Source organism: Thermobia domestica, chromosome 8 (assembly GCF_964235325.1).
Source record: "Thermobia domestica chromosome 8, izTheDome1.hap1.1, whole genome shotgun sequence".
Classification (NCBI taxonomy): Eukaryota; Metazoa; Arthropoda; class Insecta; order Zygentoma; family Lepismatidae; genus Thermobia; species Thermobia domestica.
In genome coordinates, this window is record NC_137461.1 from 160,312,642 (window position 1) to 160,338,487 (window position 25,846).

At 33.4% G+C, this 25,846-nt stretch overlaps 1 protein-coding gene across 2 annotated transcripts in view; it reads left to right on the forward strand.

Moving 5' to 3' along the window:
- Window positions 1-22,514, forward strand: part of LOC145693317 (alpha-tocopherol transfer protein-like) — a 105,041-nt gene extending 82,527 nt beyond the window's left edge. For both annotated transcript variants that reach the window (XM_081769196.1, XM_081769197.1), the window contains exons 4-8: window positions 11,148-11,301; window positions 15,119-15,312; window positions 15,727-15,837; window positions 17,428-17,578; window positions 21,871-22,514. In XM_081769196.1, coding sequence (XP_081625322.1) covers window positions 11,148-11,301; window positions 15,119-15,312; window positions 15,727-15,837; window positions 17,428-17,578; window positions 21,871-21,905 — 645 coding nt within the window. In that variant the 3' untranslated portion in view covers window positions 21,906-22,514. The remainder of the gene's footprint in view (window positions 1-11,147; window positions 11,302-15,118; window positions 15,313-15,726; window positions 15,838-17,427; window positions 17,579-21,870) is intronic.
- The last annotated feature ends 3,332 nt before the right edge of the window (window positions 22,515-25,846 follow it).

The window sequence follows — 25,846 nt, forward strand, 5'->3', positions numbered from 1 at the left end:
AAGAGAGGAATGAAACACGTGTGAGTATGTGCACATATATAATATGAAAGAAAAAAATAATAAAAAGTGCTCAAAATCAAGGAAAAGCAGGGTTTACTTTTTAAAATTTTCTCACCTTTCGCAGGTGGTCTATCGACCTCACTCATATGTACGGGGATTCCGTCGTATACGCTCGCCCCAAGCGTTCATTTTCCACGACACGGCACTAATCCTACTGAAGATTTCGTAAACTAAACTATTGATGTGTATGCAGTGAAGAAACCAAGGCTAATATGCTTGATTTAGAATCAGAAGTGTGAGAAAGAATTTTTTGATTTAGAATCAGAAGTTTCTAAAAACATTTAAATTAACTCAAAAAATATTTGAGTTAATTTAAATCTTTTTAAAAACTTCTAGATTAAAATGAAAATGAAATGAAATTCTTGAGTTTTACGTCCCACGGTTATGCCGGCGAGGCTAAAGGAGACGGTGATGATGAGGAATGAATGAAATGGTGGAATGAAGAAAGTGGGAGGAAACGGGAGAACCCCGAGAAAACCCACGCACACGGAACTTCTAGATTAGTAACAAACAGTAACTACTGAATATAGGAAATAATAACAAAAGTAGCTACTGTAAATAGCAGCTAAAGTTTAGTCTAAAATATTTTTGCCAGTCTTTATTTAATGTTTTAGATAAAATTAAACGATTGATTTTTTTTAATGATAATCTCACATTGAATATTTATTAGCAATTAATCTCAGTATTAGATAAGATGTGCATGTGAATGGACTTGTTAAATGTGCTGCTATCTTGCAAAAATACAGAAAAACAACCCTTCCCAGAGGAGTTAACATTTCCCCCGGGCGAAAATGTCTGAATTCAACACTGGTTGTACCCAGGAGCGTACCAAGGGCCAGGCAACCCGGGCAACTATCCGAGGCGCAATAGTCAGGGGGTGCCAAAACGAGTCTCAAAAAGCAAATTTTATAACGTGTTTTCTACTGATTTATATATATATATATATATATATATATATATATATATATTGTTGTAAACTAGCGTCAATTAGATAATCTTTTTCCATTCCACCATGGAAGAAGAGAGTTTCATATTAGTAGGGGACTGTATCGACAAATGGAGACATGGCATGTACAAGAGAGAGTGGAGGGGGATTTAATATTGTTTATAGCGGCCCATTTTCTTTGTAACCTTTTCCCAGGCAATGAATGTTATTGGAGTTTATATGTGCTACTCATTTAAAGTGGTAGTGGAGGGTTAACAGGCACCACTTATTTTTGTTTTCTTAGATACGATGCCGCTGCGCCAAACTGTCGGCCTTTGTTGAAAGTAGTGTCTAGGATTTGTTATTGTATCGCTATGCTCAGTTCTTGCCAAATCATTCATTTCGACCTGACAACATGACCTATTTGGGTTTTTATACAGGATAAAAAAGGAAGACTAGGATTCCCTGATGAAGAAATTTGCTGACCTGAGCATTGTGATGTTGAGGATTTCCAACTTCAACAGGAACTATTGGTTTTACTTCTCCTACTACCAAATGAAAATGCTAAAAAAAAAAAAAAAAAAAAAAAAAAAAAAAAAAAAAAAGGAAGCAAGGTCGCCGATCCTGGAGAACGTGGGGGCCCGGGCCTTCCAATGCTTATGTGGCCCCCCATTACTTTTTGAATATTTTTTATTGTTATATTTTTTATGAATATACAATATTTTGCATAATTTGAATTTAATGTCTTAAAATCCTTATATATGCCTTCTTAGGCCCTTATTTGCAACCAAACACATCTTAATGCCCCCCACCCTCCCAAAGTTACAAAGAAAAATTCAGCCTTGCTTTGAAGTATTAAAATACTTGAGGAGTAACCAGCAGGCTCGTATCCAGGGGGGTCTGGGGGGCCACCCCCCTACATTTTGGCTGGCCCCTCTAAAATTTTCACGGTAGGCTGGCAAAATAACTATAATATGGTGATGAACTAGCCTATAATATGGTTGGATCGGCCCCCCCTAACTTCAGCCGGGCCCCTCCTACATTTTTGGGCTGGCTACAGGCCTGGTAACCAGCTAACTGAAAATTTCTCTAATGTATCAATTACACTCAGAATTGCCCTCACTCTTCTTGTCAGCGTGGCTTCAGGCGAAAGGAGATTCTCAAAATTAAAATTAATTAAAAATTATTTGAGATCTACCATGTGCCAGGAGCGCCTCGTGGGGATCGCCATGATGCCGAGCCGATTGAGTTCGACATTCTTCAAGACATTGACACAGATGTCATTGTTAGGTATTTTGCAGACAAAAAAGACTCGGAAAATTATATTTTAAATGTTGTGAATGCTGAAAACAAATATATTTAAAATTGTTTAATTTGTTGTTAATTTTCAGTAATAGTAAAGTTTAACTTTTTATTTAGTTTCTAAATTTTGTTACACTATTAATTATCACGCCTGAGGCTAAATGTTGCAAAATTAGGAAACTAATTTGAGTAAATTATTCTAGATTTTAAGGTTCAGTTTTTATGAAAGAAAAAGACATGGACGCTCTTTCTCATAAAGTTCCATAAATTGACATTGATATGATCTACTTACTTATCAAAGTCAGAGGATTTCTAATACTTAATAAAACCTGTTATTAAGCTTTAGTCTTGTAAGAGTGTTCAGCTTTTGTACAAATTCATGAGATATGTTTTACGAATGCTATGGACTTCAACTAGTAGGACTTACTTAAAAAGGGTGGTTTATATTGCTGTGCGTAAAAGACATTCAACATATGTGAAGTGTCTTTATTGGTATTTCACGTTATTAGAATAGATTGTTAGATAGTGGAATTTATGGTAGTGGGTGGTATTGAATACTACTACTGATGTTATTGATAACAAAACAATTGATTATATAGCACTAATCATATCAGCATTAGTAGTATTTAATAAATGGTGTTCGATATTGTTTTTGTTGTTAGATATCGATACATAAATAATAATAATAATAATAATAATAATAATAATAATAATAATAATAATAATAATAATAATAATAATAATAATAATATAAACACAATATATCTGATACCATATTCATTTTTTAAGTACTAAATATATCTACATATGTCATGTATTTGAATATTAATTTTTCTCTTTGAACAATGGGTTTAAAATATTAAAATCACTAGAATAAAATGTAAAATATATGCTAGAACTTGGAGAAAGTGACAGAAAGTCACTTTGTCCGGGTGAAAATTTTGCCTTGGTCCGCGCCTGGTTGTACCTGTCTATTTCCGGGCCAACTGACATGCCCCTTTCTGCCTAAACTTGGGCTTCAATGTCATCTTGACTAACACCAATCAGCTTGCAAATTCGATACTAATATCGGTGATTTTGGATGTACTGTTTTTCTCTCCGTCCCCCTCGATGATAATGGGTAGAGAATATAACTTGAACGGCTTCGGGAGTGTTATTATTCGTCTAAGTGACACCGAAAACTATGATTTATCCGGCTTCCCGGGAATTATTAATCTCCCTTTATGCATAAATTTCGAGTCCTCTATAATGTCTTCAGTGGCGAAATAAAAAAGAAAGTGCTTCATATAGAATTAGATCTAGTAACTTACCAAATTTGATAGCTCTAGGTCACGTCTTTCTCTGCGGAAAGCCGATGAGAGACAAACAGACACACATAAACGATATTGTATTGTATTAGTATAGATAGACAGAGAAAAGTAATTCATGTAGGTAGTAAAAAGCAAATAATAATAATAATAATAATAATAATAATAATAATAATAATAATAATAATAATAATAATAATAATAATAATAATAATAATAATAATAAAGTACCCTATGTGAGAATCAAAATTTAAATATTGTTATTAAATATTCCACGGACTAGCGGAACAAACGGTACACTCAAAACTATTTTAAAATTGAATGATACATGCATAATCACTGAAGTACGGTACCAAGTCGTAGAGTTAACCAGAAGAGTAAATTTATTGTTATGAATCAGGTGTGTAATGTTGGTTATAAAACTATAATGTCATCCTTATTATTATTATTATTATTATTATTATTATTATTATTATTATTATTATTATTATTATTATTATTATTATTATTAGTTTAGCGTCCCATGATTATGCACTGAGGTTAAGGAAGACGTTGATGATTACAGCCCGGATTTATATGAACATGTATGTGAAATGCATGTTTATAGTAACATGCAAGAACGTATGGAAAATGTTTTCTTCCTTCCGACGGACTTGCACGAATTCGTTTGAGATGCATGTAATGGTGCATGTAAGTGCATATTTTGAGTGAATTTCGATGTGTTTGCATATTTTGTAAACTTTGCAGGATACTGCATACTCCTGAATTTTATTGCTGCATACTAGCATATTTGAGAGTATATCACATGAAAGTAGACTATATTTAAAGTGAACTGACTCCGTTTGTAAACGCAATGTAGAACAAAATGTTGTACAGAATAATAGAAGAAAGCGTTGCGTAAGTGAAACAATCAAATGCTAATATCTAACAGTAGACGCGCTAGTATTAAATGTAAATAAATTATTGTGAAAGCTCCATCGCGCTTACGTATTTTTCGCGAAGTTGCGACAAATGTTTCAGTACCTTCTCATCCAATGAAGAGCTCGTGGCTGCAAGCTGTGCAGTACTATAAAGATATCTTAAAAATCAATGAAGACAGCCGTAGATTCACTAAGTCCCGATGATGCAGCCGCTATTTATGTATCTCAAAAATGTTCCTCTACAAGTGGCATTGAGAACAAAATTAAGTACATTCATAACCACTTCTCGGCAATATCTGAAGTTGTCAGACAGTTGGAATCCTGTAAGAAGGCTTTGCAGCATTCACTCTCCTTGTTGGGCGAATTATCGCAGACTTTGTCCAGTGAAACAATTCATGAGCTTGCCAAAATAGCGTCAGATAAACTTTGCAAAGTATTTGGCAAAAAAAAAAAAAAAGAAAAATCCGGGTACAAAACAATCTGTGCCATTACAAGTGTACTTAATGGTGAAAACATGGAATGGGAAGAGAATGTAACACAGGAAGACTTTCATGTATTTCACATGTACGAGTTACTTCAGCTGATGTAGAAAGAAACTTTTCGATCTACAAAACGTTTCTTACTGATAAACACAGAGTTGACAGAAAAAAAAAAAACTTCAGGAAGATATTAGTAGTTCATTGCAACAGAGATCGTTAAGATAAGATATTTTTGTAAGAACCTGATATTTTATTTTCTTAGTGTATATTTCAGTACATATGTTAAATTTTTAAATGCATATTTTAGTGCATATTTTTATACTGTATTCTTCGTGCATGTTTGCATGAATATTTTGGGGTTTGTTTATGTATGGAAATCCGGGCTCTATTGATGATAATGATTGAATAAAGAAAGCCGAAGGAAACAGAATACCGAGAAAACTCGCGCACACAACTTGTCAGTCACTAAACTCACTTGCCAAGAGCTGAGATCGAACCTCGGACACATCGCACCACTGGACACAGTATGGTCTACATGACTGAACAACTCAAAGGTCAAATTTCTTAACCTGGAAACTTTAAATTTTAACAGTGCATGGGATTTGTAATGTGGGATACCATTAAGGAGAGATTTTTAGAAAATCGATATGGAAAGAAGGAAAGGGTGCTGGCAATAATTATACTAAAATTTCCATATCTCCGAATCTCTGAAGGCAGAGAGAGACATGAAATTTGGTATATAGACTTGCCATTTAAAATAATTATACACGTGTTTCGTCGGTTTTTGGCATTTTCCCTAGAATGGAAGAAGGGGAAGGAATGGGGTTACAATTGTTATAACAAAATGAAAATATCTCAAAATCCTTTAAGGTTAGAGACATGAAATTTGATATTTAGACTTTTCATTTAAAGTTATTAAAGATGTGTTTCAGCGTTTTTAGATATTTCCCTTAGAAGGGAAGAGAAAAGCAGAAAGTGAAAAAGGCGGTAAGAAAATTGATGGATGCTGCAATTGTTAAAATAATATAGCAATATCTCGAAATTCCTAAAGCTTAGAGACATAATTTATTTTATTTAGACTTTTCATTTAAAACAGTTAAAGAATTGTTTCTGCATTTTCTGGATGTCCTTAGAAGGGGAAGAGAAAGGTAGGAGGAAAAAGGGATTGGTTTGCAACTGTTATAATAAGATGGCCCTACCTCGAAATACCGAAAAATTTGAGACATATGAGAGATATGAAAAGTGGTATTTAAACTCCTTAATCAACGAACTTCAATATGGATACAGCACAAAATCTCAAAGAGGCGAGCATTCAGAGCACTTGACTTGACAAAATTAACAACTTTAATAGCCAATGATAATGCCTACTTCAGGTTTTCTGAAAAAGTTTTTTTTTTTTTTTTTTTTTTTTTTTTTAACTAAGGCTTGTGTGTGAATTAAGTAGTGCAAACCCATAACTGTAGAATTTTTGTTCTTTGCCAGCTTTATAAATCCAGACTGAGAAGCTAACATCGCTGGAGCTGCATCAGCACATATTTCTACAACTCTGTTCCAGGACGAACCATTTTCAATAAAAAATTATTGCGAGAGGGAAAAACAACACAACCTTTTGATGATGTCTCCAATCTTTTTGAAAACAATATTTTTATGGAGTGCTCTGCTTGTGTCACCGTGTAACCTATTGCTGTGGCTATCCGAAAATCTTACATGATAAAGTATGTAATTTGATATATCATTGAAAAGATAATGACAAAAATAAAATTTATATAGGAAAAAGTTTTGTCTCGCTGTTCTTAAACAATAAGCGAGATATCAGATATATATGCCCCTTCGACAGAAACTTATAAAACTGAGAAAGAATGGGTAGGTTATTCATTTATTTATGTTTGGAAGACTTAAGTACTCGATATATTTTTAATTTAGATTATTTGAGTTGGTCATGTCAGGATAGTTGCGTGATCCTCTAATCCAACTCTCTGGAAAGTGAGACAGTGTGGTGGAAAACAGCTTATTCTGAGAAAGTTGATCTTATATGATTGTCTGTACACCTGCCGGTGGCGGTTGAAGGCCCACGTTCCGTCCTTCATAACCTTGGTGTTGCGTAATGACTAAAGAAATTGAATTTAATTGAAACATATTCTGGAGTAACATTTCTGGTTTCAATTGGAACTCTGGAGTAATGTTATCTACTAATGAACGTTTTCCATTAGTATTTCATTATACATCTCAGGCTTAGGGGGCATAAATAAATAAATGACACTCCTGATTGTTAATAAATAAATTTCAATAATAAATTTCAATAATAACTAATAAATTTCATTTCAAGTAACTTAATTTTAATATATACAAATATAATAATTGCAGTCTGGAACATAATTTGTCAACACTGATCAATTGATTTAATATATATATATATATATTATATATATATATATTGTCACGGTACGCCAAAATTCAGTAAGATTTTCAATATCAAAATTCATTCATTTTTATTAATTGGCTAAAAAGAGGAAAAGAGAAGTATTGTTTATAAATTAACTTGTAATGAAAAATTAATTAGGTTGCAGACAGACAGATTATAACACCAGATTACATAGTGCTTATGATTGTTGTTTTCATTAAGTAACAGACACGAGTCTGCAAGTGTCACAAGAATATAAACAAATACTGAAGCAACAAGAAAAATGTAAACTCTGTATAAATTTGTGTTTACAATTACACATTATCAAAATTAGGTAAAATTGTGAAAATCGCAGACGTAAACTGTCTGGAGTTTTGGTCAATGAGAGAAAATGCAGAAACTGCGGTTTCAGCACAGAGATGTATGAGCTACAGAATTTGGTAAGAGAGAACAGCAAATTCGTCATAAGAGAATTCAACATAAAAAGGTGATGTCGGACTGAATAGGGATCAGTCGCAGGAGATACGTTAGTTGATCAGTTCTTGGAAATCCATCTGTAGAACAACAGCGAGTTCCAGTGGACATCCATCCACTGTGTGATTACCATCGACGACGAACTCCGTGTCCAGGAGTTCGACTCCAGTCTACAACGAAGGTATGTAGTAATGCATCTCTGTTACTCTCGAATTGACTGAGTCGCCAACAGGTTTATTAATGTGATCAAGCAATTCTACTTAAATCGACATCACAACATTCTACACCTAACTCTACTAAAAGTAAAAGATAATAAATGCTTAATTAAAGTTAAATACTCAGATAATAATTATTTAACAACCTTCGCCTGGATTAATAAAATAGTTGTTGTTATTCCCGGGCATTCTGGAAAATGTTCGGAAGACAATCTCCTTGAGACGTTGAGCTACGTCATTGCAATATAGGCACAACAAGGGGATTTTCCATTAGTATTCATTATACATCTCAGGCTTAGGGGGTATAAATAAATAAATGACACTCCTGATTGTTAATAAATAAATTTCAATAATAAATTTCAATAATAACTAATAAATTTCATTTCAAGTAACTTAATTTTAATATATACAAAGATAATATTTGCAGTCTGGAACATAATTTGTCAACACTGATCAATTGATTTAATATATATATATATATATATATATATATATATATATATATATATATATATATATATATATGTATGTTTATGACTGATCCAATGAACAGTGACAGTTTTATTTATCTTGTGAAAACATTAATATTTTACAAAAAGTAAAATGTATTGATTGATATAGAAGATTTTTCAAGAGACCGATTCTCCGCATTGAGTGCTTGGTTTATTACCTGTCACTCAATGTGTCGCGTGCCAATTTTTCCTCTCCTAAATTTGTGGTTCAAGACGTGTGGTAGTTTTATTGCTCCGTGCCTTTTCCTTATTTTATTGGGGGTACAGAAATATTCTATCGTTGGACAAACTTCTCTCTGCAGTCCGTGCACTGGCAACCATGTATGACTACAAAACTTGTACCTCAAAAGCCTTTATTTGAAAAAGCCATCTGCTGTTTTAACACAGTGTGTTTTGACATTTTAGAACTATGATTTATGAAGGGGTAAAGATTGGGACCCCGGTATTTCGTGCGCGCCACACCGGAATGGATTTCTTGTTGGAAAATAAGTTACGAACAGTGGCGGATCGAGAAAATTAGTTTGAGAGGGGCTTCACTCAAAAAAGGTTATTTTTTTTAAATACAGAAATCACTAAACTTTGGGGGGGGGGGGGCTTGAAGCTTATATGCATGGGAATGACTAATGTTAGATTAAAAAAAAAAAGAAAAAGAAAGGAATTATGCAATTTCGGTGGGCTTCAGCTTGAAATTCCCGAACACCATACGTAAATATTCCACTGATTACGTTTGGGATGATATTCTCGGACATAAAGAGCAACCAAGGCAAATCAGTTCACGGGATTTTTTTTTTTTTTTCTATTCTTGAGTTGGCATTTTTGTGGGGAATATGGTAAACTATCAGAATGTTGTTCCTGTGCCGATACCAGAAAATACATAATTTTCTTTACAAATATCGATAATTCATACTAAGTACTGGTACCAGTACCATCATTCTAATATTAATATTAGTAGATTGAATGCAGTTTTATTAGAAAGTGAAATGTATAAGTACTGAAGGGAAAACATCGCATGTTCGTTTTTTGAATATAATTTTTAGTATGTTGTGCAAAGTATCTCCACCTATGGGATTACTTTGCACCAAAGTTTATATTTCAATAACTATGGTCGTACTAAATGTTTACTAATGCACTTGAACATATGTTTTCCTTATATATCTAGCTATTATACGTTTAAAATATAACGTTCTGAATCATTACCTTTAAAAGTTACATGCGATTTCCTTTAAAATTAGTTAATTCTTGTGCAAAATAACCCCGTCTTATGGTACTTTAAAAATGTAAAGAAACAGATTAGATTGGTAGCGAGTTAAAAGAATTGAGAGTGCGAGAAGGCATGAAGAATGGGAATATGAGTACAGTATCTCTATCATGACGTGCGTTAATTCCTGATTCCTTCTCGACGGCATTGGAAGATTGCGTCCTGGCTACGTCCCGACAGACTGCTTGTAAATTCTGAAGATAAGCTAGCATAGAATCCATTACGATCTAACAACTCAATTCGTCAACAGCCAAGGGCGACGATGACAATGTGCTCTCATGGAATTGAAGATGTGGACAAATTCTGTTCCTTTTTACTCTCACGTTGGACTTGGTTACTTTAACGGTGAAGACTTTCGTAGCTCCTGCCCGGAGACACTCACTCGTCTGCAACGGTTGGAATGTGATCCACAGCACGCTCTTATCAGCCACACACGAATCCTCCTCGATCCCATAAAACAGCTGGTTTTGTCTCATCAATCGAAGTGACGTCAGACCGATCAATCACCTTAGAATCTGTGATTGAATAAAATTGAAAGTAGGTTGTATTTGGAGTGTGGCAGTATAAAGGATTTAGTCTGTTGTTTATTTCCGTTTGTTACAAAGTAGATGCAATGAATTGACAAATTCTTAACTTTCTCTGTTAAAATGACGATAGAAGTTCAGAAAACAATGAATCTGATTCAATTTAAGAAACAAATCTTTCCTCTGTTTAAAATTTATATTTCCAGAATAAGATAGTAATGGTGGGTAGCCGAATCTATTGACAATACTAACACTAGTCTAAGCTGAATGGTTATTATACATGGACGAAGAAAAGTCTGTAAGTTTTGATGAGGATGCCTGATTCCTAATTATTTCTCCAAACGGTATTTTTTTCTTTTACCTCTGTCTTTCATTCCCATCATGCGATGGGAGGGCCATAGAAGGTGACGCCTCTGTGGCCAGAGTGATCTTTAGTATGTGAAGAATATTATTGTAGTTGGATGCAGGTTGCTAGTATATGGTAGATGCAATCAAAAAGCTTCTCAGTATTAGTGGTGTTGTGTCCAAGTATCGGAAGTGCCACGTGTCATGGGATGGTTTAGGGTGAGGTGAGGGAGAGAGGTTCTGCAGTGATGTCATGGCAACGCATTTAAATTATATTGGAGAACACGTCCAGACATAAATCTAGTAGCTAGGTAGCTAGGTGTTCTAGCGTAGTTTAGAAATAGTATACTTAGGAAAATGGAAATGTGTTAGTGGTTTATACGAGTAAAAAAGATAATTTATTTTTTTATATTGTACTCTTACAGGTTAAGAGGTATTTCGACTTCAAAGTGAAACATATCAAACATTACAAAGGCTTAACACCATCTAAGGAGAAGAATATTTTCCAGCAGAACATTCTAACAGTATTCCCGAACAGAGACCAAGAAGGCAGGCGAATGTTGTTGTTGGAACTTGGAAGTAAGTTAACTGTTGACTTGTTTTATTGTTATGACTTGCAATGCTTAGTATAAGCAAGAGTTTGTTTCAGGTATTGTTTTACTCTTTAACTTCTTTCATATCTGACTTACTATTATTTCTCTGAAGGTATACGAAAATTCTTAAATTTTATATTTAGATAAATATTTTATTTACCGTAATATTTAGTTATTACATTATTTTTTTTTAATGCATTTCTTATTTTTAAAAGGAAAACTAAGAAAATTATTAAGCTGGAAATGTAGAAAGCTGGAGATCCTTATGGTTATTTTCCTCCTAAGAGTTCCATTACTGTTTGACAAAACTTTCAGGAGTTGAATCAATCTTGGGGAAGGAGAGACTGAGGATGAAAGCAAACAAGAATTTCCATTGTGATTACATAAATTCATTAACAGAAAGAGGCATTGCTTCCTTAAATCATCTATTACTCGATGTTCGCTAGATTTTAGACTAAATTTCAGATTTCACTCTCTGTGATTGCTTGCTTTACTTATAAACTTCCATGTAAAGTGTTTCCAGAACTCATAAAAAAAAAAAAAAAAAAAAAAAAAAAAATCAGAAATATATTACAGAAATGAATAATAGCTATAGATTGTTTGCGATACCCCTCTTTAACTTTTTCAGCGTTTTATTGAAGGAACTGAAAACAAATTTCGGATCTGTAATAATACTGTGCAACCAGGCTGACGGTTAGATGAGATTACATAAAGTACAATTGTCTTCAAATTACATTTTCGTGGAAACGAGAAGCCATGCTACTAGCAGTGTTATACCTTTAAATTAAAAAGTATATTTCTGATTATATTCAAATCGTGGGAAATTTTATACACACTAAATAATAATGAATTTAATGACACGTACACACGAATATCTAGACATTTTCTGCAATAGCATATTATTTAACTTTTCATTATAGATTTAAAATTTATTAAGTCATTTTAATTACTATATGCTGTAGAATATATGGATGGCAGAAAGGCGAATAATAGCAATAATAATAATAATAATAATAATAATAATAATAATAATAATAATAATAATAATAATAAAGTACTAGCATTATGTAGTAGATACTAAATAAAGTTCCTGCCATTACTAAGTTAACGGATAATCTTAATATTGATGGTATACGTACAGAAGTACCTAGCCTGGGGTTCCCATCGAACCGTTCATTAATTAGTGATGAGGGAAAATACAATATATCGTAACCTTTGTTTAAAGTAAACAATGTGTTTGTATACAGGTGTTAATCAACTATACCGACAAACTGTAAGAGGTAATTCCTCACACCAAAATAAGAAAACAGTTCATATGGACCTATGGCGAAAAGTGCATAGTTTCAGAGCTAGGGCTGTCCAAAATCGCGAAAAAGCCAAATTTCAAGAGGCCATATTTCGAATTCGGGAAACTATAGATGGTGGTCCTTATCAGCGTAAAGGAAGTCATGCATACACAGTCCAAAAATGCACATTTCGTTTATGTTCAAGGGTGTATAGAGTATTCCATACAGGGTGAACATCCCAGACATACCATCAACCGAATTTTGAGATATGCTCTGATTTTATAATTGGTCTAAATAGGCAAACGGTAAGTCTTGATAGCAATGAATACGGAATCCTTTGGCGTGATGTCGAAAGTGTTAAGGATCGTCAGCAGCACGGTCTCTCGTATTCGGGAAAAACGCATGCTGCGATGTTTCCTTCCACGCTTATTAATGAAGAAAACGTGAAATATACCATGACGAAATACATCGCATCGCATGTTATTCTGAACAGAAGGAAACATGTAACTGCCGATTTCTAAGATTTCCAACTTTCCTCCGAAGCACTGGATATCCATTATTGTCAAGGCTTACCTCCTGCCTACTTTGGACCCACCTTGAAAACAAGATATATCTGAAAACTCTATTGAGAACATATGTGAGAATTACACCCTGTAGAGAATATCCTGTACATCTATTGAAAATTGATTAAATATGCACTTTTGGATCGTGTATGCATGGCTTCCTTTACGTTGAAAAGGATCACCATCCACAGCTTATTGAATTTGAAATAGGGCCTTTTGAAATTTAGCTTTTTCGCGATTTTGGATAGCCCTAGCTCTGAAACTATGCACTTTTAGCCGTAGGTCCATATGGACTTTTTTTTTCTTATTTTGATGTGAGGAATCACCTCTTACAGTTTGTCGGTATAGTTCATTAACACCCTGTATAATAATTAGAATTAGGTTAAAAGTTGTAATAACTTATGAACGAACAGAAATGAAATCATCTGACAACTGATTTAGTTTTATTCCCACTAATCACACTAATTACGTCAATTTTTTTTTAAAATCACTTATAGAACTTTCTTGCGAGATGATGCTAAGCGTAAGAATGAAGGTGAATAGTTATGTCTGTCAAATGAAGGGGAATAGCTATAAATCTGTGAAAAGGGTTTAACAAGGGTACAAAAGATAGGGAAGTTAGAAACTGATGATCTAGTTCTAGAATATAGGAGGACTGAGCTTTATCAATTGTTGATCTGCAGTTCATGTACAATCCAGTACCACTTAGAAATACAACTTCAATGTTAATTTCTTATATTGCTAGGCAACATTAACAAATGTGGAAATATTGGAAATATACATGTAAAGGACGTCAGGCATACACAATTTAAAAATGCATATTTCATTAATGTTCAATGGGTGTACAGAATATTCCATACAGGGTGAATTTCCTAGACATGCCATCAACCAAATTTTGAGATGTGCTCTGACTTTATTATTGGTCTAAAGTAGGGAAACGATAAGCCTAGATAGCAGTGAACACGGAATCCTTTAAGCGCGATGTCGGAAATGTTAAGGATCTCTCGTACTCGAGAAAACGCATGGTGCGATGTTTTGTTTCACGCTTATAAGTGAAGAAAACGTGAAATATACCGTGACGAAATACATATCACACGTTATTGCGAACACAAAGAAACGTGGAGCTGCCGGTTCCTAACACTTTCGCCTTTCCTCCGAAGCATTGGGTGTCCATTGTTGTCAAGGTTTACCACCTTCCTACTTTGGACCCTTCTTAAAATCAGGGTATATCTGAAAACTCTATTGAGAACATATCTGAGAATTACACCCTGTAGGGAATACCCCTTACACCTACTGACAATTGATGAAATAGGCACTTTTGGATTGTACATGTCTGGCTTCTTTTACGCTGATAAGGACCACCATCCACAATCTCTCGAATTCGAAATAGGGCCTCTTGAAATTTGGCTTTTCCGCGATTTTGGACAGCCCTAGCTCTGAAACTACGCACTTTCTGCCATAGGTCCATATGAACTTTTTCTTTTATTTTGACGTGAGAAATCGCCTTTTAAAGTCTGTCGGTATAGTTCGTTAACACCCTGTATACTTACTTTTTATTAGAAGTCTCATAATTGTTAATCATGCCTGCACTTCGTTCAGATTTAATGTGTACACGATTAAGTTGAAACTTTGTCCATGAATAATATATCAGAAATTGGACTTCATTCTTCGGAGCATTTTTTTTTAATCAATAATGAAATATTTGAATTCATTGTTTATTATGCGTAACCTAAGAGTTTATAATAAGCTTTTGACAAGTAAATCTCAAGTGATAAACGAAATTAGCTAGTATCATATTCCATTTTATATAATCGATTGGTTGTCACCAAGTGTTATTACAGATGAAATGTTTATAATATCTGATCTTTCAATAAGATACAATAAATTTTATGCGTTTAAACTTGTATTTGAGAGTACTTGCAAGTTTTGTATTTTCAAAGTTTATTTTTTCCAGCTAAATGGAAACCAAGCAAGGTGAATTTAGACGAAGTATTCAAGGGCTGTGTGTTATTAGTAGAAGCAGCATTGTTAGAACCGAAGACTCAAGTAAATGGAGGAGTTGTTATATTTGATATGGATGGTTTATCACTGTCACAAGTGTGGCAATTTACACCACCATTTGCAAAGAGAATAGTAGACTGGTTACAGGTAATTAAACACGTTTACTTAATCCTTTGCTTTTTGCTCTTTTTCCTCACTGTTATCTATCGTTTTAATCATGAAAGGAATAAGAAGTGGGTGTTGTAAAGGTATTGCAGACATGGATGGTTAATAACTTACTACTCGATATGCAGTTTAATATTACTAGAAATGAAAACAATAACTAAAGTATTTTTTTTCTTTTACTTTTTAAAATGTTATAAGATATATATTGATAAGATTTATAGTATAGTTTTCAAACAAAAATGACTATATTCTGTATTCAGAGTGAAAGACTGAATACAGAAAATTCCCTGTAAATTCCTGAAAATTCATTGTGTAATGTTTCTCATAACATTACATCGCTATGATATATATATAATTTTATTGGAATATAACGTAAGTATTATTCTGTATTTTCAGGACAGTATTCCACTTCGAGTGAAAGCAATACATATTGTGAATCAACCGTACATCTTTAATATGGTTTTTGCTCTATTTAAGCCATTCCTTAGAGAAAAGCTTAGGAGTAGGGTAAGTACGACTTCGCGTCATATTTTTTGGTAATTCAGAAACTTCGAGTTCTCAAGTTTAGATGTATATATTGAATACAAAATTTTTTATATGGTTGGTTTGGTTTCCATCAAGTTGTTCAAATATTCTCTAGAAATATATTATTTTACTCTTCCGCCAACCTTCCTCACACATTTATTTAGCAACCATTGTATTTATTTTTCCATAAGATAAATTGTTATTTCAAGGTTTAATAGAACCATAAATTCATTTTAGTATTAACTACCGACTCACTTTGTAATAGCAACAGGATAATTTCATCCTCTCGCCTGAACACACAGCACATTCATCTCAAACTATATCAGAGTTAAGGAACGGGTTTGCATTCTCGAGTTGTGTAGGGCGTTAGGCTGACAACCATAGCACATTCAGCTCATTCACATCTCTCTCGTGTGTTCGAACCCTGTTCAGGACATGGGTATTATCCTTTCACCATTCATTTCACTACCATTTCTCATTCATCGTTACCTTTAACCCAAAGATAAGAAACATGAAATGTAAAACTTATAAAGTACAATACAAAACAGAGATAAGCATTCTATCAACACAATAGATACGAGCAATTAGTTAATTACCCATCTGTTCCCTGGACCTTGTCCGCTTATTGTCGCCAGAGCGGTTCTGTTATCGGCTTATCTACGTGAGAGGTTAATGCATAAAATGAGCAAGCTTAGATGATAGAATAGGTGAAGGTACACAGTAGCCAAAAGAAACTTTAAGCAATACAATTTTATAATCTTCATTGTTCACCTTCTCATCCTGTTTTTTGTCCTCAAAAATGCCTTCCCGAGAAAAAAAATGACTTGTTTTCTTTCTAGTATTGACAAATTTATTTTTTTTCCACATTATGACCCTTCACAGACTCCATAAAATTAGTCTTTCGTTTCTTCTGTATACTACATTACCACCAGTGTTTTATATTACATACTTCCTTGAAATATTAAGTTTTCATTTAGTGTGCTGAATTAAATAACTAATGAATACGGGTAATAATTATAACATTAAAGTAGTAATTATTGTATCGATATGTTCTTCGTTGAGTTTGTTAGAGTAATACACTTAGTATTCAAGTTCGATAATGTGACCTGTATTGAGCGGGGGGAAAAATGTTCACAATGGAAATAAAGTAAAATTTAGTTAAATACATGTTTCACTAGATTTGATAATATACCAAAGGTATAAATGTAATAAATTCTTAGAGTGTGTATATTTTAGTGTTCTCCATTTGCAACTATGATGAGCCAGACTATCTACTTTCTCATCAAAAGTTTTCGGAAAAGATAAGAGTATGAGGTATTTTAATTTCGTTAGGTTATAGTTTTAAACATATTTTATCATGTAGTGTGTGTATTTAGTACCTATTATTTTGTGAAACTTCTATTTTTATTAAAGCAGTTTTAAATGTGCAATTAATACTTCTAAATTCTAGTTTTATAAGAAGTTTTATATTCAACTTTTCAGTATATTTATAGGTACAGTAACTATGTAACAATTTTTGAATCGAAATAATATTGTCAAATTTCAATAGAAAATTGTATGTTTAATTTTCAGATGTATTTCCATGGCACAGACAGAGATTCTTTACATAGTCATATCGATCCTAAATGCCTGCCCAAAGCATATGGAGGAACGTTGGAGTTGCCACGCATCGACGGACCTAAATGGCACGAACTTCTTGTGCAATTGGAAGACAACTACAATAGTAAGTGGAACAATGAGATACTAGGATACATTTTTTTTTCACGATGGTTCATTTCTTAAGCTCCAATACATACAGATTTCAGAGATGAAGTATTATTATCATCTAGGCAGCTATATAGAAGTTTCGAATTCCATCATATTCGATTAAAGTGGGTTAAATAATGATATTGACAATTAGTTATGACATCATCATGTAAGATTTACTATTCTTGACCTTTCGCTTTCCTTATATTCTAATTGTTCTAGGACAAGTGTATCTGTATTTTTTGGTTGATATCACTATCAGTCCAATCAAAATCATTTTCAACAGGGTAGAATCATTTTCAATCTGTTTTAAGGAATTGCTGACGAGCAAAACTGTGGCAAAGGGTAGACGATAATCTACATTCACAATACGATTTATATAATACATATTTTCAGAGAAAGCACTTGCCTTACGTTTATTCAGTTGTCTCATATTGCATGTATTTTTTTCTATAAGACATACACATTTTTCTGTAAGGAATAGATAGACCCTTTATTTTTTAAAAGTGGCTACATTTTAAAAATTAATTGTACAACTTGAAGAACTTTAAGTTAGGAATGTCACTGCAGAAATATAGTGTATTAAATTCGAAGGCTTTTTTATGGTATAATAAATACAATATTTCGAAATTCTTGTTGTTCTGAAAGAATTTAATTTGACTTCAAAAATATGTGAAAGGTGACACCACCTACACAGGTCCATAGCTAGAACATTAAGGCAGAAGAAGAGAAATACGTTTAAGTTGACTTGAGTTCACTTTACTTTTATACATACGTACCAAGGAACAACTGAAAGTTTCAGGGAGACTGAAAGGCCTTTGGTCACCTCCTAGCTACAGGTTTGCCCTGCTGCAGCCAAGTAGGGACAAAAAGTTGTGTATTTATTAGAGAATCATTCAGAGAAATTATTATCCTTCGATTCCTACAATATCTTAGTAAAAACCTGGAGAGAGCTGATAAACATTTTAATGCTTGACATGAAAAAAATAAATATATTTGATACAATAGAATTATAAGCGGTATTTAGAAAAATGGAGACGTGTGTAAAAACAAGCCAAAAAAGTAACAATCAATATCAAGGTTCTTATATATATATATCCAGTTTTCATACTAAGCCCGACTTTTAACAGACTTTCTCGACGACAATATAAGTCAGAATTAATCCTGAGTAATTCTGTAAAGTTCGATTGATCTTAAAAATATCTTTATGCAGTGATCGAAGTGAGACGGTATGTGATGGTATGCCATACCGGTTCTGAGTTTTCAGTGATTAAGGCATATCGCCTCTGGTTTATCAGTGATCAAGAATCGTCACTGGAAAGTAGATACCTTTAACAAATCTATACATAAAAATTGATGTATGGCTTTGCGCGTAAGAAGACTTTATTTCTTATGTAGAAATAATTTCTAAGTTGACAACACCGACATTTTTGTTATCCTTTTCCAACCTTTTGTTTTTAAAATGAGGTGTAGTTTATATGTAGATTGCCGTATTTAATTTGCGTTTTTCTTATGTATATTTGTCTTCTTGCTTTAATGCATATAAATGATGTCTTTTGAGCATGGGCGGATTGAGGGGTTGTCTGCTGTGGGGCGGCTATTCCGGGGGTTTCGAATACTCTATAATCGAGAGGAGGTCCGAGAGTTTTCTCGCAGAAAACAATATCCTTATTCGGGTTTTGAGCATTTTCGTGTATAATTCTCTGTAATACAACATAAGGAGATTTTTTTTAACTTTTTTGGAAAGTTGTTGGCGGAGGATCAAAGTCTCTCCATGTATCCAAGGGCGCCGGTCCAGGGGGCCGGGGAGCCCGGCTCCCCAAAGCTCATGTGGGCCCCCTATTGTATTTACGAATATACAATATTTGGCATAATTTGAGTGCAATTTGTCTTAAAATCCTCATATACCTTCTGCATCTGAATGCCCTCCCCCAAATTTGCAGAGAAATCTGCGCCCTTGCATGTACCTTCCCCCGTTAACTACAGAGAAGCTCTGCAGTGGATTTTAGTTATTATGTAAATTACAAATGGAATCTTTTAGGCAACATACCCTCACTGTATTTCAACATTTAGATAGCTGGTATGTCGAGTCAAAATTGTAATAAAACATACCGTCTCTCTTTTTTTTTTAATTCGAACACTGTCTTTCTGGTATTTATTGTAACGAAACTTTTTGAATTAGCTGTTACTGTAGAGCTATCCTGGCTCTTCACTAAACTCCCATCCCACTTTTTTGAATTTTAGTGAATAACTTAAAGTCAAAGAAAAATATCACAAATGTAGCAAGTGTACCATATAGCATCTACAATATGGTATTAAATGAACTAACTGTTTCCTAACCTTTTCCTATAGATCAGAAATGTGGATGTGTAGTTTATGACGTCACAATACGAAAGATCTCGAAAACCATTTTTAGCTCGTTTAATAGTACCTTGCAAATACTACCTGGCTTACTTTCTAAATTTCTGAAGTTCCTCAATGTCATTGAAGTTATTTTTTTTTAAAAAGTGAAAAACGTGGGCGTGAGCTTTAGCGAAAAGTCTTAAATCGATATGTCCTTAAATGTATGATACAAATTATACGAACAGACTTTACAGACTTTTAATTAGAATTGAAAATGAACCGAAAATTCAAAGATGATAATGATATAAAAAGCATTAAGGTAACCAGATTTTGTACTGGGGTAGATTGACACATGATAGGATCCAGTGGTGGACTTTTGTTTCTGTAGGACAAACTCCCGGGCTTCTTAAGTCATATGGAGTAGTTCCAAATGCGGTCAATATTACATTCAGTTAAATTTAACTGTACTTAGATTTGTTAGCGATCTTTGGTGGCCAACTCCTCCTAGACCGCTGCGCCAATTTTGATTATTTTTGGTTCATGAGTGGACCATGGCCCATCTTAGACTTTTGTCACATTAAATCTCTCGAGGGAGCTTTCTAGCAGAAAGAAAAGCTGCTAACAATGGTATTCAAATGCTAACATATGTAGTAAAATGTAGTAAAAGGATTCAGTTTGTTTATTTGAATTCCATAGCAACCAGTTTTCATTTTCCTTTTTAAACACATTTAAACTTTATTTCTAGGATTATAACGTCATTTATTATTTTATAATCAAAAGCAATTATGTTTATTCTTTAAATATGCTACTAAAAGATTAATAATTTAAAAAGTATTAATAATTGAGAATTTGTGTAAACGAGTTCTAAGGAAAGTGCTGTAAAGAAATAGCAATCAATCGTCTTGTGTTTGTCGCTATGAATATAGACTGTGGAAACACTTGCAAGAATTTTCATTGTCTTAAATACAAGATATTATGTTAAATTTAAAGATTATTAGATCTAATCTTAAGTAATTAGCAGAACAAGATAACCAACACTAGGATGATTCTGTAAAGAATATAGCGAGTTATCAGAAAATGTATGCTTCGTAAGGGAGTTTGTGGATCAAATTTTCACTGGGCAAGAGAACAATTGGATCATTATTACTGCACTCTCATTAAAATGTATATCCTAGGGGAAGGGAGTGTTCAAACACAAACCTATTTTTTTCCGTGTGAAGAACGATCATGTCACCTAGTAATTTAACTGTTACTAGGAACAATACCACTTAGGAAATTTCTCAAATGATTGGATTCAATATTTAGCCTATTCTTCAATCTTCAATCTTCAAATGTATCCCCTTTCAGTACTTTGAAATGGAATAGGAAGAAATAGTCAAGAATAGGACAGGTCATGCAAAATAGTAAACAGTCTTAATTATCTGGAACTGCAATTACAAATTAGAGAATATAGAACACACATTACTGTTAAACTAAGTGTTACATATACTGTAACTAGCACCAACCTGTATTACAAAATGTGCACTGAATACAAACGCGGGAACAAAAAGGAAATTGAAAAAAGCCTCAGTCCTGGTCTTGTGCAGAAAATCTCGGAGGGAAGGAGGGCTCATCTAAATGAATGTTGACGATCATTTACAGACTGAGGAAGTTATTTCTTACAAAATTTTCATCAAGATTAGAGTTTCCGTTGATTGGTTGGTTGAGTCGGTCTATTACTTTTTTTTTTTTAAGTTAGCGTCGTGAGTACATGAAACGTGGCTGTGCAGTTTAAGTAGAATCCTAAGTTATGGGTTCCCACCGGAAATCGAACTTTTCCAAATCAAGAATTGAATTAATTAGCTTGTCTTGATCATTGCCAATAGCAAGTAATAATTATTTTGTTATAAAAGTTGATTATTTAACAAATATCCTCTCTAATTTCAGAGATTAACACATATGGCTACAAAGATGGTAAATAGAAATGAAGATAATGTCAATGGAACCAGTGACTCCTAGAAAAGATAAAGCCAGTTAAATTGACAAATGTGTGTATATGATTTTATACTTTTGTTAAAGTGTATGATGTGAGCTAAGTTCTGCGTTTGTAAATAAAAGCCTATGGTGTAGGCTAATTTTGCATTTGTAAATGAAATGAAAGCCTATGGTGTAGGCTAATTCTGCATTTGTATGATATTTCATTCTTCAGTGCTTGAATTTTCATATATTTAAATTGTCTAAGTATAGATTCTACTTTTTCATAAAAGTATATTTTGTCGAAATATTAAAAAAAAGGAATTTTTTAGGTATTGAAATTTGAGCAGAGGTGTAGGTAGTGTAGTTTCTACCAATCTGTAATAAAACCAGAAGCTAACTACATGACGAAATGTTGCTAACAGCAATTATTGTTATTAAAATAGTTTGAAGTGAAGTCAAACGTTTATGCTTTTTTCATTTTTATTTATAATGTTGATAAATTTATTTTTAATATGAATATATACTGTACATTTGACTTTTATATATAAAAAAGAATTTAGAGTAAGTTCATAATAGTAAGTTATGCAAATAAAAGAAGTTTACCATTGTTCAAAGGTGTTTCATTTTAAAGATAAATGAATAAAACTTCACTCATCTGAAGTAATTTACACAAACAAAACCAATTTTCTCTCCTTAAAGTCGTCGAAAAGCGAAACACTAAAGGAGAATCTGGTCAGTCTCCCTTCTACTTCTGCAGATAATAGAAATAAAATCACTCTTTGTAACAGTGGTAACATTCGAATCACAGACTGACTATGAATAGTCGCTAATGTTCTTTTCACAGCTGATAAGAAAAATTGGTTTAGTTTTTCATTCTAGCGTTACTCAGTTTGGTTCTAAAGTTTGAAACTAATGGCTGTATAGATTTCTAGTTGTCAGTGATCAAATATATTGGACAAAGTAGTTAGATATTGTTATAATTACGTTTATTTTCATTTTTAGATCCATTCTGTATGACGTAGCCCATGAGACTAGATTTATTCCGTATGTTCGCATAAAAGTGTTGTGGGAATAAGTTCTATCAGTCTCGAAATGTGTAGCTGTTTCTATTGAAAAAGGTCTCGTCTCGTGTGTTGTCTGAAAATCGTCTCCTCGGCAACACTAATTCCTAAACCTCTGCCCCCATTGTCCATAGCTATCACTTAACTATGTCACAACACTTAGCAGCTGTCGCTTCTTTGCTTACTTTAGATTTTATTTCCGGACTTCAAATGCACATTTTGAATTTATATACCCACTATCATAGTGTAGCAACAACTTTATGACATCCAGGTTTCAAACTTTTATGTAGAAAACAGAAAAAGTGAAAGGGGTAACAAAATAGAAAAAAGATTAATTAATTCAATACAAAATAGTTTTGTGTAAACTGCTATAAACTTAACACATTATTGCCATCCAACAAAAACTTTGTGGGACCCAACAGTGTTTCAGGGGGTTTTCCTCTTCTAGTTATGCCTATGGGTGGAGCGTATGAAGAAGAGGGTTGAGGATGCTGGAGATAATATAGACCAAATCTGCTTTAAAGATAATTTGTTGTTCATCAGTTCTATCATTGACTTTCGAGTTGTGAAGATTTCAAAAATCCGATATAATTTTACTACCCTGAAATACAATTTCGGTTTTAAATTAAATAATCTAATGTTCTATATTGAGTTTCCAACCCATTTGAAGCTTCAAAAACCTTGTCATAGATAAAAATGTATTTGTTGGTAATGGTGGTACAAAGGGCATGTCGTGCAATTACAATGTTAAAGTATTACATTAGCTGGCATTTTAGGAGGTGGAGGGAATAACAGTTAGCAAATTGGTAGAAAACCAGAATATTTTCAACTGACTTTTAGAAGCGTCATTCCAAATTCAGCCACATTTCTACTGTTTCACGCAGCAACTTTGGATATGTCTGTCTTACGGGAGAGCAATCGTGTATATACACGGATTACGGTATACGAGATGCTACTCAAAATGTCCAAGAATTTCCAGGTAAAAATCAGGAAACTTACAATAGATACTAATTTCTATACTTGAAAGTATGCTATTGAGGCTTCTATGCTACAATTCCATCAATTTCTTCATTCGCTGGCTCTAACATATTCAAGAACTGTTGCAATTTCATTTGGATCTCTCCGATGGAAATTCATGAAGTTAAAACGTTCCCTTTCCAACTGGAATTTCATTTTGGGGAAGAGCTAGAATTCGCAAAGGGTTAGGTCTAGCGAAAAAGATGAGTGTAGGGCAATGATTTTTTTCTAAGCTCTATAATTTCGATCATTCTTCTAAAACTAGGAATAAACTTCGTTGCACTTCGTCTTATGTTTACTTTAATCGTTAGAATAAGTTGATATATCCCATTTAGTTGTCCAACTCTTATTATATCACGGATTTCTGCTTTCTGTTCTCAGGGTCCACTTCATGTACTTTAGCAATCGTTTTTGGATTTACATGCGATAACAGTCGACTCGAATGTTTCTAATCTTCCACAGTTCCACGCCATTTTTGGAAGTTTTAAATAAACCAAATCATCTGGTTTGTCTTTTAAAAATTTTCTCATCTTTCACAGATTCCTAGCCATCTTTGAAATGTTTAAGTCACCCAAATAATCTGTATTGTCTTTAAAAACAGGCCCACCTCTTGTAGCATTCAGTGGGTTTCAGCCTCAATTTTCTTGAGCTTTAAACAGAACTATATTTTCTCCTTCAAGTCAGTAATTTGTAAATTCGGAAATATAGTAGAACACAGTATAAGGAAAGCAGGAAAACTTAAAAGATGTATATACTCTAAACAGTGCTACTTGTGAGACTCCCAGTTGATACATACACCAAAAGACAAGTAGCAGCGAGTGCTTGTGGCGCTAGTGATTTCAGCGGATTACTAAAATTTGGGAAACTTTGAATAACACCTCGATATTATCCACTTAGTTACTTTATAGACAGCGTTTCCTTGCTTTAAATTTATAATTACAAATAATATGCGCTCATAACTTACAGTACACTATACTTATGTCATTAGTTTTCAGATCAATATTTATAAACTTCTAGGTGTGAATATTTGTAGAGTATTCTATCTCTGTAGATATACCGTCTATTGATGTTTTTTGTATTTTGATTACGTTGAAGTTGCATATGTGCTAGACGAAGTGTTGACACAAGAAGAGACACAAATCTAACGGAAATTTTGACACTTTTATTTGGAAAAACTGTACTGAAAGGAACCTTTGTTGGGCATAAAACTGTTTAAGTATTAGTCTCCTGTAAGACATCATTCTTTGTGGATGTTCTAAAAATTGCACATTCACCAAAATGGTATAAGTATTAAGATATCAAGTCGTTCTTGATGTTTTATGTTTCCCGGACGAATGAACACACAGACAGGTAGGGCGAATATACAGAGTGGCCCAAAAGTACGTATACACCCCTGCATTAATCAAGTATAACATTCTAGCTTATGGATTTGTTTACTTCGGCTATTTCGAGCTTAAGGTATAAGAAAAAAAGCATTAAGAACAAATAATAAAGAAACTAAGTATATTTGATGGCTAACACAAAGAAATTATATAAAATGCAATGAGCTGATCAGCTGATCATACCTACTTTTGGGCCATCCTGTATAAAGCAGTTTTAGATGGTAAATTAAACTCCTTAAGAATTAGGTATATCTTAATAAAACAGTGGCATTAAACTGGGATAACTTCTATGTCGAAGAAAACGATTAAGAAATAATCATAGCACACGAAAGCTTTTACAAAGCATCTAATCATGCCACTAGTAAAAAGTTACCACTAATTGCACTTTTTAGAGTAACTTTTTATACTTTCTTTATTAAGAAAAGTGTGTGTACGACTAAGTAATGATGCAATATTTAGGTTAATTGTGGGTGACATGGCCAATCG